Source organism: Melospiza georgiana, chromosome 1 (genome assembly GCF_028018845.1).
Source record: "Melospiza georgiana isolate bMelGeo1 chromosome 1, bMelGeo1.pri, whole genome shotgun sequence".
NCBI classification, from domain to species: domain Eukaryota; kingdom Metazoa; phylum Chordata; class Aves; order Passeriformes; family Passerellidae; genus Melospiza; species Melospiza georgiana.
The window spans coordinates 151,936,502-151,962,045 of NC_080430.1; the positions used below are offsets into that span (position 1 = coordinate 151,936,502).

Genomic DNA, 25,544 nt, shown 5'->3' on the forward strand with positions numbered 1-25,544 from the left:
ATTTCAGGGAAATACCCACCACGTCCTCTCACAAATGCGGAAGCTGGTTTCAAACATGAGGAGCGTCAGGAGCATCTATTGCTTTAAAAACTCATCATTAATTATTGTTCAAAATAAGCTGCTGGTGTTGGCTTAGCCCGTGAGATCCTCAGGGTGGCACAGTCTTGTAGCTGTGCTTATGCAACACCTACCATGACAAGGGCCTGGTAAAAATAGAAGCCCAAATAACCAAAGTCATTACACACTCACGTAGATGTATGCAGTTTATGCAGACATTACTGCCAAAAAAAATTATTCTTCCATAAAGCCAAGGACTGGATCTTGCTGCCCCCAAAATGAGAATTTTACTCTAATCACATAAAAAGAACAACTTCATAAACACAGGAAGAAAGGGAGAAATGATGCTTCCTGTGGGAAGGAAGTCCATTTAAAGGCAAAATAAACTGATGCAGTCAGGAGGAAAAAAAAAAAAAAAAAGCAGCTTGTATATGCAAATAGACATTTATTACCCATCTTTGTACTCCTAAGAAATATAATTTACTGACCTGTGAGAGATGGGTCAAATAGGCCCATAGAATAAGAAACAAAGGCATCTTTTTGGCAACTTCCATGTTCCAAAGCAGTAATTATGTTTTCCTCTCTCCGTGAGCAGCAGGAAATGAAGAGGGATGCCATTACACCATGACAATTACTGTAATTTTAATTTCTAAATATTGCTAGGAAAGTTTCCTCAAAAAAAAAGTCTGCTCAGATTTTTGATGTCGTTTTAGATAAAAACTCATTCCCCAGCTAACACAGAGCTGTGCTTCCCCTCCTCCCACTCCCTTGGGGGAAACCACCCACAAAGTCTGCAGGGTGAGAAAAACCCACTTTCCTCCCCATTAGTGGAGAAGAGAGAATTGCAGAGAATCACAGAATGGTTTGGGTTGGGAGGGACCTTCAAGATCATCTTGACCAACCCCTGCCATGGTCAGGGACACCTTCCACTACCCCAGGTTGCTCCAAGCCCCATCACTTGAACTTGTTCAACCATGGGCACAAAAACAGATTCTATCAGAAGCTGATGATGTTGGATGCACAATAATGCTTTTTTTTTTTTTTAATTAAATACAAGGATTCTTTTCATCTCCTGTGCTCAGAGACATTATTTGCTCTGCTGTGGATTTTCCACAGTCTACCATTAATTATTTTAATACTATGGATGATCAATTCTGTGTTATTAGATTATCATACTTTGTCCAGCTGTTGCACCGTGGGATGGATTTCACCCTACAGGACACATCTGGTCAGCTGTCCAGTCTCTCCCTCACTGACCACACTGTCCCAGGCTCCAGGGGACACCTGAAATCCTCCCAGTCCTACACTGGACTCTGCCTGAGAGGAGGAGTTTGCACTTTTGTGCATCTGTTCAGGAGGAGAAGTGGGATTTGAAGCCCATCTGTCCCAAAAATAACCAGGAGAAGAGGGGATTACATCCTTTAATCCTATCTCTGCTGTAGGCTGCACCAGCAATTCCCACAAATTGGAAACTACCTTTCAAAATTCCCCTTAATGAGCCTTTTGAGGTCTCATTTTGTCACCAGTAGGTGAAGGCTTAAAATTACTTTCACAGATTCAAGGGAAAGGGCTTTTTTTCCCTTTTTTTATTAATTGTTGCCACAAGGAACGTTCAACAATCATCATTTAGTGTAGTAAAAAGTTGTGTCTTCCAATATATGCACCTATAGAACTCCATTGATTTGTCTATACACAAACACATTCCTACAAACATATATTTGATTAAGAATTTATATAACTTCAGGCTTCAAGGAGTTTTGGATCAATGCCTTTATTTCGCCTTTATAAACAAATAAACTCAATTAAAGAGTACTTACAACAAACCACAATAGGCAGGAAACTAATTTCCCAAGGCTTGCCATGGCAATTTTTACCTGTTACATGGGTCTAGGGAATCAATTACTCCCTAAAGGGAAATTATTAGGGCTTGTGTTACCCAAGATCTCACCTTTCCCACTCACCAGTGGGAGAAAAGTATAGGGACGGGCATCCAGAAAAACGAGTATTCTTCAGACCTCTTACAATTTGCTGTAATAAATTAAAGTATAAATAAAAGAGAACAAAGCCCTTCAGGCAGGCAGTGTTTGAATCAAGGCTGGATCTGGACCAAGCCACTGTGCAGCTTCACAAGGCCCATAAATCAGCTCTCCTGAACATATGTAGTATTTTGCATTACTCTATAGGGTGTTAACTTTAATGCCTTAATATTTTCACATAGTGGTCAGGTTACAGTTCCTGTGGGAACCATAAATCTGTATGTCCTGGCCAATCTGCTGCTGGAAAAATAATAATAATAAGTTAAAACTATCCACTGCACCACATTGCCTTCAGCAGGTTTTACACTTTAATTTTTCTCCTTTCTGTACTTAAGGGAGGAAGAAGAGAAGATGTGTGAAGCTGCAGACATACAGGGAGGCTGAAGCAGATGTGAATTAATTTTCATCCCTTTTTTGCATGAAGGCTTGTGTGTCCCCAGCCCAAGCAAATGTCACTGCATGAAAAAGATTTGCTCTTGGGTGTGATCAAACCTTTTTCTGAGTCAGAATCCTCTCAGCCAGGACATGCTACAACCTCCTTTTTCATAATGCACCAAAACCTCTTCACCTGCAAGTAACAGCCACAAGGAGAAACAACCTGAGCTGATCCAGTTTAACCCAATCTCTGCTGATTCTGCCTGATCCCCACCAAACTGATCCTGCTACAATCTCCCAGTGGTTGGGTTCCTACTTGGTTTAAGGCAGGAATTGGATTGGTTGGATTCCTACCTGGTTTAAGGCAAAGAGGGGTGTCTCTGTCCCATTCTTCCTCCAGCCTCCTTTTGCTCCAACCCCACCATTACTCACTTAAAAATTGGAGTATTTTTAGTCTGGCATCCTATTTTTTTTCCTATATTAAAATTCTGCTTCCAAAGAAAGTTGGTTTTGGAGTCATCAAGCAATTTCAACACACCAAAAAACCTGGTTTCATCCAGGCTTGCTCCCAATGCCAACAATTTGCAGTAATTAGCGTTTTTCACTCTGTTTGTGTTGTTATTATATTTCTGGAGTCCCAGCTCTCAGGCTGCCACAGCTCTCAGCTGTCCTATCTTCTATCACATCGGGGTCACCACTTGTTGTTATCATGTTGTATTTCATACTTCTAGAGTCCCATACTGTCACAATCATATTTCCAAAGTCCTGCACCTTCTCGGTGATATTTCTTGGGGGCAGTTCCTCAAAGCACAGACTTCCTCTGCTTGCTGCTTCTTAGTCAGGGCTCCTCCCAGACTCTCCCTGACTGGCCAAGCCCACCCCCTTTTATCCCAGTTATTTTCACTGGCTACAGCTGCAGCCCAATTAAGGACATCACAGCTGCAGCCCATCAAAAACAACCAGGGCTTATCAGGGCAAGGCCTATGTACAAATATTCAAATACAATACAGATATTTAAATACAATACAGATATTTTACTAGGACTCCTGCTATATGTTTGCACTGGTTAATGGCCAGCAGTGTCCCCAGTCCTAATGGCCATGGTAGTTGCAGATTTGGTAGTCCAGGCAAGGGCAGAGCTGTTCCCTTCCCAACCCACTTCACCAACAGCAGTCAAACCAAAACTGGTTAAAAACCCAAGAAGTGATGCAATACAGATGGCGTGAAAACAAATCAAAGTTAATTTGCACAAAATGACCCAATAAATATTTAATGTATGTAGGATTTCACCACAGTTACAAGATGTGTTATTTATGCCCCTGCTCAACACAGATCACCTTTTGTCCACAGCTGGTGGACAAAATCAGACTGTTAATTTTTATAAACACAGAGCTGAAAAGCAACATCTGTGCACAATCTCTCCACAGGTAGCAGTGGGAACCCTCACTCTGGATAAAGGAATTCATCAGCCCTTTGGTACCTTAATTTCATTTCACTGACACACCTACACCAACTAAGCAGCAAGGTCTAAGGCAGAATTGTGATTGCTTGAAACTTAGTTAATATTAAAGCTTTGGTCCATTGATCTGCACTAATGATGGGGTTTTCAGTGGCACCATTTCACTCTTTTTTACAGAGAATGAAAAATTCAAAGTTATAAAGTTTCTTACATACATTAAGGAAGTTGTAGAAAACCAGGTGGCACAAAGTAGGGAGAGAAAAGTCATTAGGAAAGCAGCAAACCTGCTGACTGCCCCTTAAATGATAAAAATATCCAAAATATCAGAAATAACCACTGAAATTAGACATATTGTTCTGGGTTTTGGTGGCACAGTATCAGCTGAAAATGCCTACAAGTTTCTTAATATGAAGAATTTGAGAGGACAACTTAATCTCTGTTGGACCCTTACTTCAGCCAAAGATCTCCTGGCATCCAAACTCTCTTGGAAATCTGTGGAGATTTCTTAAACACACACACACACACACACACACACACACACACACACACACACACACACACACACATATTAACTCTATAGCATTTGTCATTACTATTTATGAAAGACTACACATTTTTCTATAAATATACATATACACTCACACTAAAATATCTTTATAGTCTTAATAATTTGCATATGTTGATGGGCAGACATGCATCTATTTATATTTTTTATATATATTCACATACATGTACATATAAATTAAATATGTGCATCATATATGGAGTAGAGTATATATGAATATGTATACACGAATTAGAATAAATACATATACTCTGATTCTATATAGTATTTATTAATTGAAAATTTTCCTAATATGGGCTAAAAAAGAAGAAAAAAGGCTCAGTTTGCATATGTATATAGTAGTTAACCACAGTGCAATGTAGACAAAGAAAGCAGAATACATAATCCCTCTTAAAACTGGGGACAGGTTTGATGAAAACTCTTCTTAATGTCTTCTATGAAATTGTCCTTGGAATGTGATTTCACCACACCTACAGGCCCAGCTTCCAAGAAAAGGGGGTGTAGGATTGCTTTTTGATATATTTCATAGCAGACAAAACTCCCCTCAAGAATGGAAAAACAGCCCCACGAGGACAGAAAAGCAGAGAATAATTAAATAAGTTAAGTCTTACATAAGTCTTTTTTCCTGAGTCCTGTTATCTTCCACCTCCAAAGGCATCACACATCTCTATTGGAAAATCACCTCACTGGCTTCAATGTGGGCAGTGGAGGAGCTCCAAGCTCTTCAGCATCATTAGTGGGGTTCGAAAACAGCTTTTTCTTAGCACTTTATTTACTTCCAAACACAGAGACACATGTGAACTTACCTGTTTGGTGCTTCTTTGCCCAGTAGGAAGCAAAGATTTGGATTTCTCTGCTATTTTCTGTTAAAAGGAAAAGAAAAAAAAATCAGAGGGAAAATGGCTGAGAAGAGTCCAAATATTTAGGGAAAGAGTCATATGAAGCTATTTTCTTCTACTTTCTAAAGAAAAGGACATAGAGAAAGCTCTTACTCTTTAGAAAAAAAACAAGGCAGTATAAAAGCATTGAAAACTTCAGTCTTGCAGGCATTAAAAGTCTTCAAAGCTTCCAGAATGACAAGGTTATCAAAACTGAAACAGGCATTTAGGGAATGACAGCCAGGACGTGGATAAGTAGCAATTTATCACTCAGATTGTTTTCCTGAGGCAGCCGGGCATTCACAAACTGCAGTGGTTAATTTTGGCACTTCTGAATTGATGACAGTTTTTAAAATAAAAGAAATCCAATCCTGTACAGTTCATATGGACTGTACTCATGAACATTAGGAGGGGGAAAAAAAGCATAAAAAAGATTCGTGTGTGTGTATACAGGGGTGGAGCTCTTAACCCAAATAATTCCAACTTCTCATTTAACACATAAAATAATTTTATTTAAAGACCCCACACTCAGTTTCTTGAATAGAACAGGTAAATAATTTGAAATATGAGGCAGCACTAGAGATGATGCAATTCTATTACACAACAGACATGCTGTTGAACTGCAATTTTATGTACACCGATTTATTTATTTAATTTTTAAGGCACAGGCAGCAAGTGCTGGGAAATCAATCAGTCCAGAGTGTTTCTAATAGAGACACATTATTAAGTGCATGTTGCCAGCCAAATTTCATTACACCTCTATAATTACAATATATCCTTCCCATTGTTGCAGGCATGCGTCAGACTCATTAAAGTGATATAGCAAAGCCACCAGAGTTTGTCCAGGTTGTCTTTTCATTAATCCAGATATATCTCCTAACTTGCACTGCCAGGGAAGGAGGCAGTTTGGGGATGCTAAATTCAAGTCATTACTACAGTGTTTAAAAGCAAAGCAAATCTGCTCATCAGCAGAGCCTCCCCAGGGTAAGGAGGGTGAGCAAAAGCAAATGAAGGAACTGGAGTTCAGGCTTTGTTTGTTTTATTAAACAGCTTGATCTTGGTGACAGATCCCTGTTGGAAAAATGTTCCATAGCATTCCAAAAGATCCCAACCACAAGATGTGCCTGGAAACTTTCTGGCACAGCCAAACAGCAAAGCAGAGCCAGAAGTTGGGGTAACACTTGAATTACCAGTGCTGCCTGCACATTTTCTGCAAGCGGAGAAGGTGAACTGTGCAATCCCCTCTCCCCTGAGAGTGGAGGCACACTAAAATAATGTCATGGCTAAGCCAGGGGAAATCCTTCCCCTTGAACTCAGCACTGGGGAGGGCACACCTCAAACCCTGGGGTCAGTTTTGAGCTATCCACAATGAGAAGGGAATTGAGGGGCTGGAGGAGAGAATGGAGCTGGGGAAGGGTCTGGAGCACAGATCTGATGAGGAGCAGCTGAGGGAGCTGGGGGGGCTCAGCCTGGAGAAAAGGAGGCTCAAGGGAGACCTCAGTCTCCACAACTCCCTGGCAGGAGGGTGTAACCAGGTGAGGATCAATGTCCATTCCCAGGGAACAAGGGACAGGACAAGAGGAAACGGCCTCAAGCTGCCCCAGGGGAGGTTTAGATTGGATATTTGGGATTATTTCTGCAGAGAAAAGCTTGTCAAGCACTGGAACAGGCTGCTCAGGGAGGTGATGGGAACACCATCCCTGAAAATGTTCAATAAATGTGTGGATATGGCCCTTAGGGACATGGCTCAGGTGCATGGTTGGATTTGACGATCCTAAAAGCTTTTTCCAACCTTAATTCTTTGACACTACAATCTCTTGCTGATAAAGAAAGAAAAAAAGGGAGGAAATCATTCATTAGCAGCCCTGTGGAGATGCTCCAGGCTCTGAAGAATTACATTTAACACATTCCCAGATGGAATTACATTCCCAGATTCCCAGATGGAAGCAGGAAGGACACTCACTTTCTGCACAGCTCCGTATCTCTGGATGGCATCTGAGAGTTGGTTCTTCAGCCTGTCCAACTGAAGCCTTTCTTGCTGTATTGGGAAAAAAACAAGACTCATTAGCAGGTCTGTCAGAGATAAGTCCTGTAGTAGGCTCTGTCTGTGACCACGGGAAATTGTCCTGGTGGGAGACACCAAATAAATGATGTGGGCACCAATGGTATCCTAAAAGAATCAGTCACACCAGGGCTGCCAGGATGCAACAGGATTTTATTTTAGGAAATGTGACGCTTTGGTCTTTCAGGCCAGGTTAAATTAAAAAAAAAAAGCCACTTTGGATATTCAAGATAGCACTGGAGAAAATACCTGAAGGGATCTTTCTATAAAAAGTTATTTTTCCGCAGGATAAGTCATGATAGAGTTGATCACCTCATTTGGGAAATTTATTGGACTTGAAAAGTCAAACAGCCACAACATCCCCTCTCCTTGGTCTGACTGTGAGAAACCAACTTATCTTCATGTTTTCCAATACATGAACCCAAATGTCACTGCCTTTATGGCTGGAGCTTGCTCCTGCAAGGTTTTAATCTATGTTTTAAGAAAACCCTATTGTTTAAAAAATCCTCTAGTGCTAGAACCTCTGTTCTTGGAAGGAAGAGCACAGCCTGATGTAAATATGACCAAACCCAAGCAGTTCTCCTGGAACTGTTCTACACCCTGGATTTCAGATTTCACATATGCAGGAGCTCACATGTCCAGATTTTACAGAGGGAAATGCTGCAAGGAAGTGGGATGTCACCTTAAAAAAACAAGTGGAAAGCAAAACTCAATCTACACTAAAGCTACTGAGTAGAAATGTTCACTTTCCACCCATTTCAGCTGTTTCAGAAACTGCTTGGGATTACAAAAGTAGATTTTATAAAGGATGGAATAAACATTTTTAATTTTAATGGTAGTTTTTTCACACACAGAAGAATATTTCAGTTCATCCAAAGATTTAAAACCATTTTTAGAGCAGGGCAAGTGTCATTATTCCCATTTTACAGATAAAGGCCCATAAACCTTATGTTTGTTCCACATGCAAAATAAGATAAGTTTGTCACCCTGGAGAGCAGATCTTATGCTCCAGCACTCAACCTACCAAAAAATGGAATTCCAGCTCTACCTCTCTATTTACATCCTTTGAGGTTAGCTTGGAATGAAGCCCTAAAAGAGCCATTTTCCATCAGTCTCCTGCCTTGTGGCACACTGATCCACTTAGAGCAGCATCTTTGCTCCTGCAATACAATCAATTTGCTCAGCTGGGCATCCTGACTCCAATATCTCTAGCAGCACTTGGAGATTTATGGGAAGTCAGAGAAAATCCCATATTGCATCTCGTTGGCAGTGTGTTACTGGTGGAAAATAAGGAAGAAAGGGAGGAAAAAAGCCTTTTTTTTTTTTCCTGTGTGTGCATGCAAAGCAATCCACAGAAAAATGGATTGGTGAGGACTAACTATAAAGCTCTGCAAGGCTTTTCATGCTGTGAGTAATTTTATGGGAGGAGAGTTTGCAGTGCTACCCAGATTCCCATGAGGGACTTACTGACCAGCAGCCAATATCCACCAGAACAATTTCTTCTGTGTAAAGGATGATGGCTACAGGCTTTCTATCAAAATTTGTAGGTTTAATTACTAAAATTCTACTGTTAAAAAGAAGAATTTAAAAAAAAAAATAAAATAATTGACCAGTGAGAAGAAAAACGTTATTATACAATTTAATAGAAAGCAGAAAGTTTATTCCTCATATTACTGAAATTACTTCTGTCTATTTCCTTAGCTCTTAAATATTTTCCCTTCAATTTTCCATTTTTCTCCCCATGACAGTAAAAGCTCTTCTCCTGAGAGTCCCCATGGGCTTCAAGGCCAAATAATGACATTCTTGTGTGGCACTGTAATTGAGTTTAATGTGACCTTCCCTGATTCCCCTTTGGACCCAATTTATGTCACAAAATAGAGCCTGGAGACCAGCACAAAAAAAGAAGGAAAAAAAAAGCCCAGATCCCCATATCTCCAAGGCAGCATCTTCTGTTTCAGCAAGCTCAGATGTAATTATGCAAGAAAACAAGAAAAAAAAAAAAAAAAACCAGTCCTTGCCATCCATCACTAGTCAAAGCAACATGTTAAAAATTATTCTTGTATTAATCTTGATGTCTACATGTGGAAACAGTCATTCCAGGCTTCTCTCCCCATCCTCTGGAGTATCCCATCACCCATTCATTTTTTTTTTAGGCAGGCTGAATTGCACATGGTCCTTCACAGGTTACCAAGGTGGCCTCGGGTGATCCAAGTTTTAAATCCTCATCTCAACTGCCTGTTGGCAAGTGCCATAAATCCAGGCTGTAAAAACCACTTGGTCAGAGATGAGTTGTGTGTTTAGAGCAGTCTTATTTCTAGGTGGAAGGGCAGTGAGAGCAGAGTTGAAGTAATACAGGACTTTGGAAAACGGCAGGTAGTGAGTGAGAATAAAACATAAACTCAGGAAAGTTCCTGACTTAGAAACCATATGGATGCTGGAAGCAAGAGTGTAGCAGAAATAAAGAAAAATTGTCCTTGTTTTCATTTCAGGTGCTAAATGTTATTTGGGTGAAAATTCTCCTTTAACTTTCACACTAGCTGGAATCTGGTCCCCAGAGTTTTCTTGTGTTCTTGTCCATGATGCACATCACGGGCCAAGTCAGCAGCAACATCTGGGGTATAAAATCATTGTTGGGAGGTCAAAAACCTTCTGTTTGTCCATTATTTGCACTGGGGACAATGGGATGGGGATCATTCATGCCCTGTGACACTGCTGCTGAGTTGAACCTAGAGATGACAGCCCAGTCTGCACACAAAAATATGGGATTTTCTGGGATAAACTGTAATTCAGAGTGGGGTAAATTCTAATTTAAAATTCTGCTCTGATCTGGCCACAGCCTGGATTTATCTACCCCCAAAGTTGCCTTTGCACTGAATCAGTGTCATATCCAGATATATCCCATGGCTTTGGCCTTTCCAGGCACTTAACACACTCCCAAACTCACCTGCACCCCACAACTGAGTCTTCAACCAATGCCAAACTCATGTGATGTGACTCAGATGATTTCTGCAACATTTTTCACCCAGACTGAGACCCTGAGATAGATGTGAACTGGCCAAAGGCTTTGCTGCTGAATTCTTGATTTCCAATTCTACATGATCCAGTTTTGGGAGGAGAACTGGTGTCTGCAGCCGCTTTCCCCCGGGTCATTTATAAGTGAAAACTACACTTGTTTGAGAGGAAAGAAAGTTATAGCAAGACACAGAGCTTAACAGCTTTAAAGCACCCACTGCCACTTCTTATTTTCATTATTCTTCCTTCCACAAAACCCATCATTCTCCCTCAACAGCATCTTGAGTGACACGTACCCTGGATGAGCCTCTGACAACCTCAGACAGCTGCTTGATGGCTTTGGTGCTAGTCGTGATGGTTTTATTAGTCTCCTGCTGGGTGGCATGCCTGCAGAAGAGAGGAGATGATGGGAATTGCAATTGAAATTAATTGCATAATGAGACACTTGGAGAAATCTATCAAGCTGCAGAGCAATTGAGACAACACAACAACAGCAGCACAAGGAGGCTCAGGAGGGCTGCAGGAGTCCTGGGTCTTGACCAGCCATGGAAACCAGAAGGAATTACTGGGAAGGAGATGTCCAAAATATTCTCCTTGCTGTCAGCACAAAGACAATGCCTGTGAACCATTCAAAGGGAAATGATGAGGTGAGAACAGGGGGTGGACAAGGAACAAGGCCATCAGAGATGGTTGGTGCTGCAAATTTTCAAAGAAGGGTTGTACAGCCAAAGGAGACAGGACAGGGGAGTTGCCTGATTGTTTGCCCAGGAAAAAATGTTGTTCTCAGGAGAGAAATCTGAAATGGAGCAGGACAAATTTACTTACCCTCGTCATCTGCCCCTTAATGACACAGTATCTCCAGGAAAGCACTGGGGATGTGAAGGTGCAGAGTGCTTTTTCCAGCACTGAAACAGGCAGGAATGGAGCCAAACCAGCAACCCCTCCAGTCATGGGTGTCCCTCCTTTTTACACACCAAATTCCTGTACCATTATTCCTTGTAAGCACTGGTTGCAAGCCTTGCTCTTTGGGACCATACAAACAAATGGGAAAAGACATAAAAGCTTCCCAAAGGTATTTATTAGCTCAGTCCAGTAGTTCTCAAGCTTTCTAAGGTCAACAGAGCACTCTCAGCTTCTAAGCTTCTCCAGAGAGCACTTCATATCCTTTCAGTCAGAAATAAGTGGTTTTCCATGAGGTTTCATTCAAAACCTCAAGAAATACCTGGAAAAGACCCGGAGAAAATAATGTTTTTTCTCCCTTTGAGGACACACATGAGCATGAGCCACAGTTGTATCAAAAAGACTCATTTGTCAGTGCTTTTTTTTTTTTAGAGTAGTGAGATTTGAAGTGAATGGAGGTTCTTTGATCAAAAAATGTCAAAATGTCGATTCATGGTCCCTAGGTCCTGAAGACACATGGCTTGTCTCTCCAGTTCCTTCCTTTTTCTCTGTCAGTTCAGATGGAGAGCACCTCTTTTGAGAGCTGGGTCAGCTCTTCCAGCACCTCCTTTGAAGACCAAGGCCAGTCACCAAACACAACCAAACACAGTCAACCAAACACAGTCTTAATTACGAAAACATCATGACCTCACTTGTTGAGGTCTTAATCCAAAGTTCAGCGGTTTTTTCCCCATTTCAATGTTCTTGTGCAAACAACTCAGTTGGGAAAGATGTCCAGGATCATGGAACCATAGGATGGCCTTGCATGGAAAGGACCTCCAAGATCATCCATTTCCAACGCTCTGCCATGGGCAGGGACACCTTCCAGTGGACCAAGTTCCTCCAAGCTCCATCCAACCTGGCCTTGGACATTTCCAGGGATGGAGCAGCCACAGCTTCTCTGGGAATCTGTGCCAGGGTCTCCCCACTCTCCCAGTGAATAAAATTACACTTGAGTTCATACAAGGTACCTACAAGTGAAAGCTTAGTACACATGGAGAGAACATCTCTCAGTTGCAGAACAGGAATTCAGATGTGTGTCAATGGTTGAACGCTCACACAGAAGGCATAGATTCTTCTGGCACCACGCAAGAAGGAGAAATAATTCCGTATGAAGACAAAACCAGATCCAATAACGAGTTATTACCTCTGTTTATTTAAATTAAAATACAATTTCTGTGTTAGCTCATCAGAATGCACTTCATTTACTGATGATCCCAGGACTCATCACACCAGCTGAGCAATTACATCACTTTTAATTTGACATGGAACAGGTCATATCTATCACAGACAGGTATTCCTCACTGCCATTGCGAGAGAGGGAGCTGGGAATTGAATCCTGTCACACTGCTAACATTGAGGAGTGCACAGTCAGCCTGATCCCCAATCTCTTAATCAAGTATATCTTGCCACCAAATGCATGAATTCTACAGGCAGTAGATTCAAATCTCAGATTTCCATACCTAATTCCTCTTAACAGAAAGCAAGATGCTGGAGTTGACATCCCTTTTGCAGACCTCATTAAATTATCTGCCCACAGAACAACTCAGGGATTTACATACCACTAATTCCCCATCCCCAAAGTAAAATGGCTTGTTAGGCTCTTGCATCTGATCCTTCCCAATCTCTAAAGTTAAATAAAGCCTTCTTCATTTGCATTGTAATGTAAATTTTGTGTTAGATATCTTACGTAATAAATTCGTGCTGGGCACGAACTTTACTCTGCTAGAAAAATAAGTGGGAGCAGGAGTACAAAAAAATCAAAGTTCTGCCTTCCACCTCTTAATTCAAAATGCACTTTAACTAACATGCTGGTGCTTGATTTTGGCACTTCCCACTATGTTGTCAGCACAATTAACTTCTCATTCTTCAGTCTCAGAGATGTTCTCAGGAATCAGACAATGATTATATTTAATTTACATTAAATGCTATAAAGATCTTAATTAAAAAAAAGCCGTCTCAAAACGCTGCTTCCTGCAGTATTTTATTTTAATTTGTAATGGTAACAAGATATGTTGCTGTTGTTGTTGCTTTTGTTGTTGTTTTTATTATTAGTATTAACAGCATTATTAGTATTATTATCTGTCTTTATATTCTGCTCCCCATGGAAGTGTGGAAGTTAATTAAAGGGGTGTCTCTCACAAATAAAATTTCCTTCTCAAAAGAGTCCTCTACACACAACAGCAAGTTAATACTCCATCTGTGGAGCTGCCAAGCACCTAAAATACAAACTCAGTAAAAGATTTACCTGCCTACATACAGAGCTCTGCTCTGAAAACAAACCCTGGCAGGGTGAGCACCAGAGAGGGCATTTCTTAGGAGGGGTAACATCCCTTGCTGAGCATCTCTGCATGCACAAATGCTGCAAAGACAAAGCACTAAATAATCCAGGGCATGCCAAACTGCTGCCTACGAGCTCCCCGTGGCTGCTGTTTCCTCTGCTGGAGGAGCATGGTCCAGTGAATCCCTGATCCCCAGCTGCTCACAGTTTGTTCTTTGAACGATCATCTCTCTAATTTATTTATCCAGTTTTAAAAGGAGCTCTGCGGAGAGGCTGCTCCCCTCCATCCGCAGGGAGCACCAGGAAGGAGCTGAACTTCTGCCTCTGCTGCTTCTTTGAGACACTTGATGAATGGCCAAGCCAGTGGAAAAATAATCAGGCCCCAAGTGCAACAGCAAACACCAGCAAGGGAGGGAGTTCTCTCTGCCTCACCGTGCCTGACGATACTCACAATAATCCCAAAGAGCTTTGTGTTCCAGCTCCAGCAGGAAATGCCATTTCCACTCATAAAACAAGATACAGCTTATTTTATTTTCATCTGATCCCTAATGGAAGAGCAATAATGTGGTTTTTGGGTATAGATCAAAGATACCTTTGCTGTAGTGGTTTGAACATCATTAGATTGAGAATTCCCTTTTTTTAGCACAGGGGAGCTGCACAGCAATGGAGTAATTTTTCACTTAAGAGTGGTCAAGAAGAATTGGCAAGAATTAAATCAGATAGCTCAGCATAACTCAAAACTTGTCTTTTTCACAAGCTACTGTAATATTTACTGCAGTTTTCTTATCCAAAAAGAGGTAAAAATCAGAGGACTTTGGGCAGAGCCCTGAGCTGCAGGATCTGTGGCTTAAGCAGAAGTGGGTTGAGCAGCTGCATTTACATTTATTCCATTGCTGCTGGAGACAGATGCAAAAGGGAGCATCAAATATGCAGAGGGAGATTGGCACCACAGGACATCTCCTTCCTGTGGTACAGATGGATTCTGTGCAGGACTGGTGGCTGTGGGAACGGATAGACCCAGCAAACCTCAAATACATGTAGATAAAACATCATGAACTGCCCACAGGGACAGCAATGGATCCTAAGGATCCTATTCCCTTTTCTCCACCTAATAAAGGGATAACTACAGAGAAAATTTTCAACTACAGAGAAAATCCAGTGGAGATTCTTTGTAGTTTGTGGAGGAGAGGGCACCTGTAGCATGAAGTTCTGCCCTGGAATATGGTCAAAAACCTCAAAAAATGCCTTATTTTTCAAGTTATTAGGGGTGAGCTGAGAGGGGCACCATGTGCTGGGTTTCGGTGTTGAAATGTATTAAAAATGTTGAATTGTATTAAAACCCATCTGCCACATCAGCCTCAAACCAACACCCTGAGAGTGAGGCAGAGATTTGGCAGATGAGTTGCCAAGCTGACCTGGAGGCACATGACTGGCAGTCAGCCTCTCTAAACTACAAAAATTTAGTCCAGTTTTCATACATATGAAAACACATATTCACACATTTTCTAACCTATTCCTCTTTAGAGTCTGTGTGGACATTCGTCCTTTGGGTAAAGGATGTGCCCCAAGGACATCCATCAAGGCTGAGTGAAAAAGATTTGCCTTCAGTTATTGTCCTGGGTGAGTAACATCAATCTCTAATAATTGTTTGTTTTGTTAGCTTTAACATAATTTCTTTAATATTGCTTTGATTTAGTGCACTATCCTGTCTGATACTGTAAGTTGTTTTTAGCTTTTATGCTGCGTAGTAAATAAACCTGATTGAGTTATTTTGTTCTAATCATTTATCATAAGAAATAATCCATTTTCATAGACATGTATCTGATTTGCCACCATTAAAATCTCAAGCACAAAGTTGTAAAACTCAGACTGTTGACAAAGTCTGGGCATAAGCCTGGTTCCAGCTGCCCCCAGGCTCCTCTCTGAGGAGTTTAGAAAGGAAAGGGATCCTCTCTGCACCTCATGACTCAGTGGGAGCTTCTCAAACTTAGTCTGAAGCTTCAACAGCACCTCCAAAATGATGCAGAGAATCCTCACTGGAGAGGTGACCCAGCCTTGCAGTGTATCTTACACAGCCAGGATGATCCCACAGCAGAACCAGAGAATATCCTGAGTTAGAAGGGACCCACGAGGATCATCCCAGCCCAACTCCTGGCCCTGCACAGGACAATCCCAACAATCCCACCCCAACCCTGAGAGAATTGTTTGAATGCTCCTTGAGCTCTGGAAGCCTTGGGGCTGTGACCAGTCCTTGGGGAGCCTTTTCAGTGCTCAATGACATTTTGGGGGAATAACTTTTTCCTGATATCCAGCCTAAGCCTCCCCTGACACAGATCCAGCCACTCCACTCCCGTCACTGGTGACCAGTGAGATCAGTGTCCCCCTCCCCTCTTCTCATCATGAGGAAGCTGAAACACTCATCTATAGGATGGAAACGTTTTCTGCCTTACATCACTGCACTTTAGAGAATCACAGAAATGCCAGGATGTATGGAAAATCACGCTGTGAAAAGCTGACAGAGGAGTTCAGCAAATTTATGTGAATGAAGGGAGAGAGTCCACCAGGGCACAGCCTGTGATGGTGTTCACAGGGGTCTTAGGATGTGGGAAGAGACAAAGACATGACTCCATGTTCAGAAGGCTTGATGTATTATTTTATGACATATATTACATTAAAACTATGCTAAAAGAATAGAAGAAAAGGTTTCAGCAGAAGGCTAGCTAAGAATAGAAAGGAATGATAACAAAGGCTTGTGGCTCGGACTGTCTGTCCGAGCCAGCTCATTATGATTGGCCATTAATTAGAAACAGCCACATGAGACCAATCACAGATGCACCTGTTGCATTCCACAGCAGCAGATAACCATTGTTTACATTTTGTTCCTGAGGCCTCTCAGCTTCTCAGGAGGAAAAATCCTAAGGAAAGGATTTTTCATGAAAAGATGTCTGTGACACACACCCACAGGGCTTTCTCTCTCTCACGGTTTTGGAGGGTGCAGCCTCCTTTCATCCCAAACTCCCAACCACATGTTGCACTCCTCCTTTCCCCATTGCCTGAGGCACCAGGAAGGTGCAGCCTTCCCAAACCACCTACCCCATATTCCCCCTTGAATTTGATATTTTACCCCAAAGTTCAGAAACTCAGGCTTGTGCAGACCCACTTGTTTCAGGAGTCTGTGTCCGGGTTCTGTAACAATCCTTGAAGTTAACAGAGACATTAAGACCCATTTCAATGGCATGAACACCCATCCCCTCACCCATGGAATTGTCCATAAAGGCATTAGCACACATCTTCCCTATCCAGGACTGGACTCGTGGCTCTGTTTCTGCATGATGAATTCAGGGGGCATCTCTCACCTCTAAACATTTACTGCAGATGTAAACAAAGCAGGAAGACAAACTAGGAGGAAAAGTTATTTTTTGGAATTACAGAATCACAGTCTCACAGGATGGTTTGGGTTGAAAGGAACCTCAGAGATCAAATCCTGTGCCATGGGCAGGGATGGCACCCATTAAAACAGGTTCCTCAGGATCCCATCCAACCTGGCCCAAGCTGTTGCACTAATATTACCATTATCTCTGGTAATTACCATTGCCTGAGGTACCAGGAAGGTGCAGCCTTCCCAAACCACCTACCCCATATGCCCCCTTGAATCTGGCACTTTACCCCAAAGTTCAGAAACTCAGGCTTGTGCAGACCCATTTGTTTCAGGAGTCTGTGTCCAGGTTCTGTAACAATCCTTGAAGTTAACAGAGACATTAAGACCCATTCCAAAGATGTTAACACCCATCCCCTCACCCATGGAATTGTTTGTAAAGGCATTAGCACACATCTTCCCTACCCAAAACTTGTGGCTCTGTTTCTGCATGAGGAATGCAGGAGGCATCTCTCACATCTAAGCATTTACTGCAGATGTAAACAAAGCAGGAAGATGAACTAGGAGGAAAGGTTCTTTTTTTACGTTTATTTTTACCTAGAATCACAGTCTTACAGGATGGTTTGGGTTGAAAGGAACCTCAGAGATCAAATCCTGTACCATGGGCAGGGATGCCATCCATCAAATCAGGTTCCTCAGGACCCCATCCAACCTGGACTGAGTTGTTGCACTAATTTTCCCCAAGCCCTAAAGTATATTTACTGTGTTGTTACAATCATCAAAGGAAGATCAGTTAAATCTACCTATTCTGGCTCCAAACTGACTTTCTCAGCCATTTCCCCCCCCACACTTTTTCTTCTTCAAGACCTAATTGTGCATTTTGAGGAATAGTTTACAACAGAGCAAAGTAAGAGCTCTAATTCTGATCTGTCAGCAAACCTCTTTGCATAGGTGTAAATCATCCAGCAGAGTAAAAGTCAGGAGAAATATGGACTGCTACGTCCAGGTTTCAAGCCACACAATATTCTAAAATAAAAGCATAATGGATTTCCAATTTACCTGTCACTTGAAAGTATTAGGAGACGTGGCACTATTTTTCTTACAGGAGCTTAGGGGATGGTCTGTGCCTGTGTGGGAAAAGGAGGGGAGGTATTTCAGACCCCCCTGACAAGGGTGAAATACCATCTCTAGAGAGGAACACGGTTTGCACTTCTGCTGTTCAGTGGTTCTGCATTATAAAGCAGGAATTTCTGTCAGCAGCCCTCACAAATTTCATCACAGAAGTGCAAACCTTAGCAGAATTTTTCATGGCTTTTTCAATACCTATTTTTAAATACCTTTTCTATCATGGCTTCTTAAAATTAAATAATCATAAATAAAGAACCAGTTATTACTGAAATAAGGAGAATGCTTGCTCCCCTGCAGGATTTGACCAGCTGCAGGCAGCCAGTTACTCATCAACCACTACCAGCAATTCAGATTCGTGCTTTTCAATGGAATTATGTGCCAAACAGTTTATGAGACACCCCCTTAACCCTGCATCACCTACAGATTAGCTCAGCACCGCCTCAGACTCCATCTGTCAAGCCATTGCTGACAGCTCTCAAAAAGGACCCCATGGGAAGCAGCCCAACAATGCCACTGCCATTAGTCACCTCTCACTTTGTTTCTCTTTCTCCCACCCATACTATTCCCAAGGAAGTTTTATTTTTAAAAGTTCCACTGTCTTTCCTAATGGGAGAGCCCCTTGAATCCTTTGTAAACGCCCTGTTAGCACTTGAGATATATTACACCTCCCTCTCCCTCATTATGCAGTAAGCCTCTTAGCTTATGAGAGGCAAAATTAATTTAATTTGTCATAATTCCATTCTGATGAACCCTGATGCCTACTGATCATGATAGTTATATTTTTTAATTTTTATTTCTTTCCAGGTGCTGATAAACTGCTTATTTCTTTTTACCTATTCTTGCAACTTTGCTTGTGCTGAGGTAAACCACCCTCCTGCACCAGATTTCTGCCAAAAGCAAACAGATCCCTCCCTTCCCAGCCCAAGGACATCAGCTGCCCTCCGTGAGCTCTAAATATTCACCCAAATTTCCAAAATTGCCCCGAAAATCCTTTTAGTGCACCGAGATAAACGGCACCACGGCTGTGACCGCTCTCATTGCTTTGCCCGTGCTCTCTAATTCTGTCCTGCCTCTCACATTCCTGCATTAACCAGGGGGCAGCAGCTCAGCATCTGTCACAGAGAGGTCACAGGGATGCAGGGATGTGTTCCTGCAGCAATTCCCAGCGGCAGAGCCGGCGGCGCCTGCAGCAGTCACCGAAAGCAGCTGAGCAACACCCAACCTACAGAGCTGCTATCACGCCTTCCTTCCCGTGATTTGCTGCAGCTCCTTGCTGAAGCTTGGATTGGAGCTGCCTTTCCAGGTTTTTCAGGGTTGGGACTCGATGATTTTTAGGGTTGCTTCCAGCACAAAATATTCTGTGATTTGGCGATTCCGATTCTGCGCGGGAAAGCTCAGGGTCGCTGCTTTTCGGGCTCTGTAGAAGGAGTTAAGTCAACTTGGAGAGGAGAACTAAAGACTTTCTGAGTCCTGCTTGTAGTTCAGAATACAAAGAAAAAAATTATATACTGTAAAAGAGTTTTAGAGACTGGTGGAAGGTGCCCCTGCCCACGGGAGGGGGGTTTGAGCTATATAATCTTTATGGTCCCTTCCAACCCAAACCATTCAATGACTCTGTGATGAAAAATCCCCCTGCCCTGGAATGGCAGAGATGTGCATGTTGTCTTAATTCCATCATCAAATCTTTCTGTGTGTGGACCAACAAATGCAAACTCCCTCTTAACAACATGCTCGTTGCAGTACATGGGCTGGAAGCTCCAGACTCAAAATCCAAAATAAAACAAACCCCAAGGACTTCATGACGATAAAAATGATGACTTTTGAAACAAGTTTACTCAAAATTTATGGTCCTGTAGATTAGCTTGTGTGTTTCAGCATAGAACCACAGAGATTGCTTTGAGGGTGGACAAACGTGCCAGAAGGTGCCCTGCACACACACACACAGACACGTATGTGGGAAAGACAAATGGACAGGAGATAAATGGCACTGCAGATTAATGGAGTCTATTATACTTTCCACACTCCCTCTCTTGGTTTTAGCATTTAACATGCATTCAATGCTCTACAGGGCACTGTGAAAAGCAAAGATGAAGGGTTCTTTGCTGATGTGAATGAATGATTGCTTCAGCTCTCCTTGAAAAATCACAATGGAACCACTGTTAATAAAAGAGCCAGCACTTGGAGGATGAAAAGTTTTGGTAAAGAGAGATGTGATTTTTTAGGTTTTATTTCCATTTTTAACGTTGCTTTTGCTGGTTCATGTGTTTTGTTGCCACCAAATTTTTTCAGTGGTGAGAGCATGTAGAGCAAACATCTGCAAAAAGGGAAAAAAATCACATCAATTTCTGAGATGTAGGCATTTTCATCCCAGAAAATAGATGTTTCATTAAAAAAATAAAACACCAAAAACCCCAACATTGCTTAAACCCAGGCAATTTTAATTGAAAAATGAATCCATTTCACTCAAACTGCTGCAATGAGTTTTGTTATTTTGTGAAGTGAGCAAGAAATCAAAGGCAAACAAACAGCCCGAGACACTTTTCAGCTGGCTGTGGTTATTTGTGCATTTCTAGTTAGGGGCATTAAAGCACCAATGCTCCTGTGTGTATGCTTAAATTAAGAGATGTGCCCAAACCCGGTTCCTCCATCAGGATTTAAGTGAGAGGGAAAAGGCATTAGCAGCAATTGTGCCCCTGGAATTGTCAGTGTGGAGCAAACAGGCTGTCTCATACAGCCATGAAAAATGTCCACCCTTGGACTAGCAGGAAATCTAAACAGAAAGGCAATGACCAAGCAATTCTTCTGCAGTCCAAAGAGCAAAGCCAGGTGGTTTATCATCTCTGGGAAAGTCAGCTTTAAGAAGCAGCAGACAAATATCCAGAGCCCTGCAGGGACACGGTGGCTTCGTGCACAGCCCTGGCAGGAATCAGGGGCTGTGGGGTTCAGGAGGAAGCAGCTCAGAAAACACATTTGTTACCCTCATCTCCAATTTCATCCCAGGTTATAAATGAAGGGAACCTCACCATAAAGTTCACAGACCAAACTGGAGCAAGGTCTGATTAACACTGATTTGCTTGATGGAGAATATGAAGACGATGTTTCAAAACAACAGCACTGGGGACACCAGGTTTGTTAGAAATACACTTATTTCGGCATTATAAAAAGATTTCATAAAGCTCCACACTGATGTTAATAAACAGTGCACTGTAAATATCAATTATTTAACCTATCTGTGCAATGAAAATGGATTGGTATTTGCAACAGGTGTTGAAGATGATGCAAACTCCACTAACAGTGACACAACATGCAAAGAAATCCAATATTTAGTCAACTCCTGCTCTATTTGTTTTGCTTTGGTACCATCACTGGCAGAGGCAATGGCACAGCTTTTGGCTTCCAAGACAGGTGATTATGGATTCCATGAGTTGGGTTTCTCCTGGCATCTCCTTCTTTTTCCATCTGGAAACTCCATTCAGGTGGAACAAGATGATTTTGGGTTTATTCTCCCAGGATTTAAATGCAACTTCACAAACAAGTCCTGCTTCAAACAAGGCTCATCCATAGAGTCCATGCCCTTCTAAACAGAAAAGCACCTTTTGGACTTCTCATTACACAGACAGACCTCTTTCTGTCCCAGAAAAACCACTCTTATTATGCTTTGTTTATGTCCCACATTTCACCTCCCTGGTCCCAAACCTCTCTCTCACATGTCCTACAGAGAAGGAACTAAATTTTCCCTCCACACCATTTCCACACTCCCAACAACAATATGAACTTCACCAAAACCAAACACTATCCACAAGTTCTCTAATTCCTAAAAAAAAAAAAAAAAACCCAAACAAACAAAAAACCAAACAAACAAACCAACCCCAAACAATTTCACACCAAGAGTTTGCTGCTATCCTATTTTTATATCAATCTCCCTAAACTCAGACGCTCAATTCCAACTTCCTGTGTAAATCTCCTCAGCCCTGGTGAGGAGGTGAGGCACATCTGGAGTGCTGTGGCCAGTTCTGGACTCCTCAGTACAGGAGAGACATGGAGCTCCTGGAATGGGGCCAGTGAGGGGTGAGGAGGATGATATGGGGACTGGAACATCTCTGATAAGAAAATGCTGAAGGAGCTGAGGCTGTTCATCCTCAAGAAAAGACAATGAGAGGGGATCTCATCCCTGTCAGTGTCTGCAGGGAGGGCTCAGAGCAGGGCCCAGGCTCTGCTTGGTGTTCCCAGCAATGGGACAAGAGGAACAGGCAGGAACTGACCCCAGGAAGTTCCACCAGAACATGAGGAAGAACTGCTTTCTGAGCACTGGAATCTTCCATAAAGGGTGCGGAGTCTCCCTCCCTGCAGATATTCCAGAGCCATCTGGACACAATCCTGTGCCTGTGCCCTGGGATGGCTCTGCTGGAGCAGGGAGGTGGCACCAGGTGACCCCGCTGTGGTCCCTTCCAGCCTGACCCATTCTGGGATTCTGCATTCCCCAAACATCTCCCCAGCCACATCACCTGAGCTAGGACAGCACCTCCTGTCCCATGACACCTCCACACATTTATAAAGCCACCCCCAATCCTCACCTGTCCAGCTCCAGCATATGAGGAAACAAACCAGGGCTTCTCCCTCTGGTGCTCTGATCACATTTTCCCTGATAGGGGATGGCCAAACCACTTCCTCACCCACCTAAAATTCATCTCACATTTATCCCCACCAACATGTCCTGAGCCAGACCTGAAGCTATCAGCCTGCCTGGTGCAAAAATATTGGGACCAGAATGGGAAGCTGCAAACTGCTGCTGCTTCAGACAGAAAAAATAATATTACCTTCATGACCCCTTCTGAATGTGATCACTTCCTCTGCTTCTGAGAATGACTTTAACTGCTCCATGCCCTGTGGGCTGGGGCTCTCTGCTCTCACCAGAGCCATTTCTGCTCTCTCTGAACCATCCTGAGCAGATCCCTCAACTCCACAGCAAGAGCAAACACCAAGTGCTCCACAACTTTGTTTTTCCTCTCTCCTCCACCTCCTCCTGTGCTGGAAGGGGTTTTGGAGTACAGTGCTATGCAGAGAGGGAGGTCAGCTGGAGCAAAGAGACATTTTAAAGTACAAAGTGAAGCGTAAAAGTCGATGTTGGTAACAGTGCTGGCGCTTTCTGAACACACTCCCTTGAGGCACTTGTGCCAAGATCTATTTTTTCTGATTTTCAGGGGTTTTTTTTGAGCAGGAGACAGGAGAACAGAAAAATGTGAACATAATATAAGGCAGGAATCAGCTTTAAAATATGTTTGCTTGAGAGCAGGATTTTTTTGTTGTGGTTTTATTTGTTTTCATATTGCACTTTGTTCTCAAAAGCACAGAGATAACTGGAAGGAATTGTGCTGGGAAGAGAAATGGATCTCAGCAGCCTACTTGCCACCTATTGCTCTATCCCTTATACTTCATATGCCTCTTTAAATCTGACATCTCTGCAACTTCCTGAGCATAAGGGCAAGCTGTGAAGTACAAGGAAAATTAATATATTTATCCCGCACAGAGTGCAATGCACTCAAAATACAGAGTCTAAATCTCCAAATACTTTTCTTTCTCCTTCACTGTCCTTTCCATTCACCTTACATTTCCCTCTGCCTGGCAGTGCTTTTCAAGCAACACTTTAATTTAGCAGGCAGATAGATGTATCTGTCTCTTTTCAGGAATGATTACCTTTCCAAAACAGGCAAAAATCTTAAAAGAAACGCCACTGGTGAGACTCCTCCGCTCATCAGCCCCACATTTCATTACTTTAAAGATCCTTCAGGCTCCCAGGTGACAATAATGCATAATTTCCAGCGTGCCAGAAGTCGCTCTTCCCCACCACCCTGCAAGTGACATCAGACCATAAAGCAGACGAGCACTTAGATTACAAAAACACAAGGCACTTTATTGGCCCATAAAACACCCGCTAGAGCAGCCATGTGAATGAAGACCCCATTTTGTGGGGCAATAAATTTTGCCCCAGCACCCAAAAGGCACTGTTATTACAGGAATTGTGCAAATCAACACCCCTGGTCCATGACACAAAAACCCCTTAGACTGTGGCCAGGATGATTTGTGCCTCCACGACAATTAAAATGCACCACTGGTCGTCCAAAAAATTAAACTTCAAAGAGACCCTGCCCTAGTAAGAAACTAGTACAAATAGATAATAAAAGGATAAACAAACACAATGAAAGACATGAGGAAGTCCATTACAAATCACCAGGCTCTGAGGTTTGTTTCAGGTGAGGCAAGACTCTCTGCTGGCAGGAGCATTTAATGAACTCAGATACAGCAACTCTCTGTTTACAGGGAGGGCCAAGGGAAATATCCAAGCTTTCCAATCCATTCAGATGTGAAAACTGTGAGCCCCGTTATCAGAAACCTCTGCTGCTGATAGCAAATTTGTTCTCTAGGGGGAAAATGGATTCAGCTTAAGAACCACTGTTAAGAGTCCAATGCAGGTGCTTAAAAGAAAATTACCTGATGAAAGATCAATAATGTTTCTCCTCTCCCTGAATCGAGGCTCATGTGCAGAATAAAAAATTCCAGAGACTGAGCCTCTGTTGCCTTGCTTCAACACGAGCCATTGTAAATGTAACCAGGGTAGGAAATGATATATTTAAAATCATGTGTTGAAAATCACATTGCATTTGTGCAGGTAGGGACCCAAAAAGACAAGGAAACAGAGAAAGTCACACTTAGTGCACTGTAAAACCAGATGGAGCAGCCCAAACGTGTTTCCTTGCACCCTCAGTGCTTAAAACCAGCCTTTCATACAAAATAGGTAAGTGTGCTAAGTGTATGCAACAGCTGCCAGAAAGTTGAGCACATGGATCCAGCTGAGAAGTTCCCTAAATGAATTCAGCAGCAATTTCCATTGAAGGACCAAAGCACCACATGAGAGATGCTACTGAAGCATGTGACTGACCTTTCTTTTTAAAATAAAAGGATTTTACATCAAAACGGGGTCAGGCTGAAATGCAAGAAGCTAAAGGGAGTAATCCTAAATATAATTTTTTCCTTTTCTTTCCCGAATGAACAGAAGAATTTGTTCACCTGAAAATGGACTTCTGGAGTACAGTGAAAATCTGGGGAATTTCAGACACATGATATTTGGATAAATGGTTATGGATCAGCTGTTATAGAGCAGAAAGAGATTTTCCCCTCCTTGTCAGTTCACTAAAATCTCTCTGTTGATGTGTGCTGTGGTAGAAACAGAAGGCACATGTCAACTCCAAACTTCTGAGCTACTTTTGAGTTATTTGAATCAATAATCCTGTTTGATTTGAATCAATAATTTTTTGAATAAAACCATTGAAATAAAAAGTTGGGGGTAGTTTATTATATGCAGAGACCTGCTCTTGGGT

The 25,544-nt window shown here is 42.3% G+C and overlaps 1 protein-coding gene across 4 annotated transcripts in view; it reads right to left on the reverse strand.

The window, feature by feature from the left end:
• The window catches only part of TSNARE1 (t-SNARE domain containing 1), a 469,627-nt gene that overhangs the window by 245,436 nt on the left and 198,647 nt on the right, over nt 1-25,544 (reverse strand). For all 4 annotated transcript variants that reach the window (XM_058029909.1, XM_058029926.1, XM_058029901.1 and 1 more), the window contains exons 7-9: nt 10,741-10,831; nt 7,334-7,408; nt 5,299-5,355 (exon numbers count right to left, since the gene is read on the reverse strand). In XM_058029909.1, the coding sequence (XP_057885892.1) occupies nt 5,299-5,355; nt 7,334-7,408; nt 10,741-10,831 (223 nt within the window). The remainder of the gene's footprint in view (nt 1-5,298; nt 5,356-7,333; nt 7,409-10,740; nt 10,832-25,544) is intronic.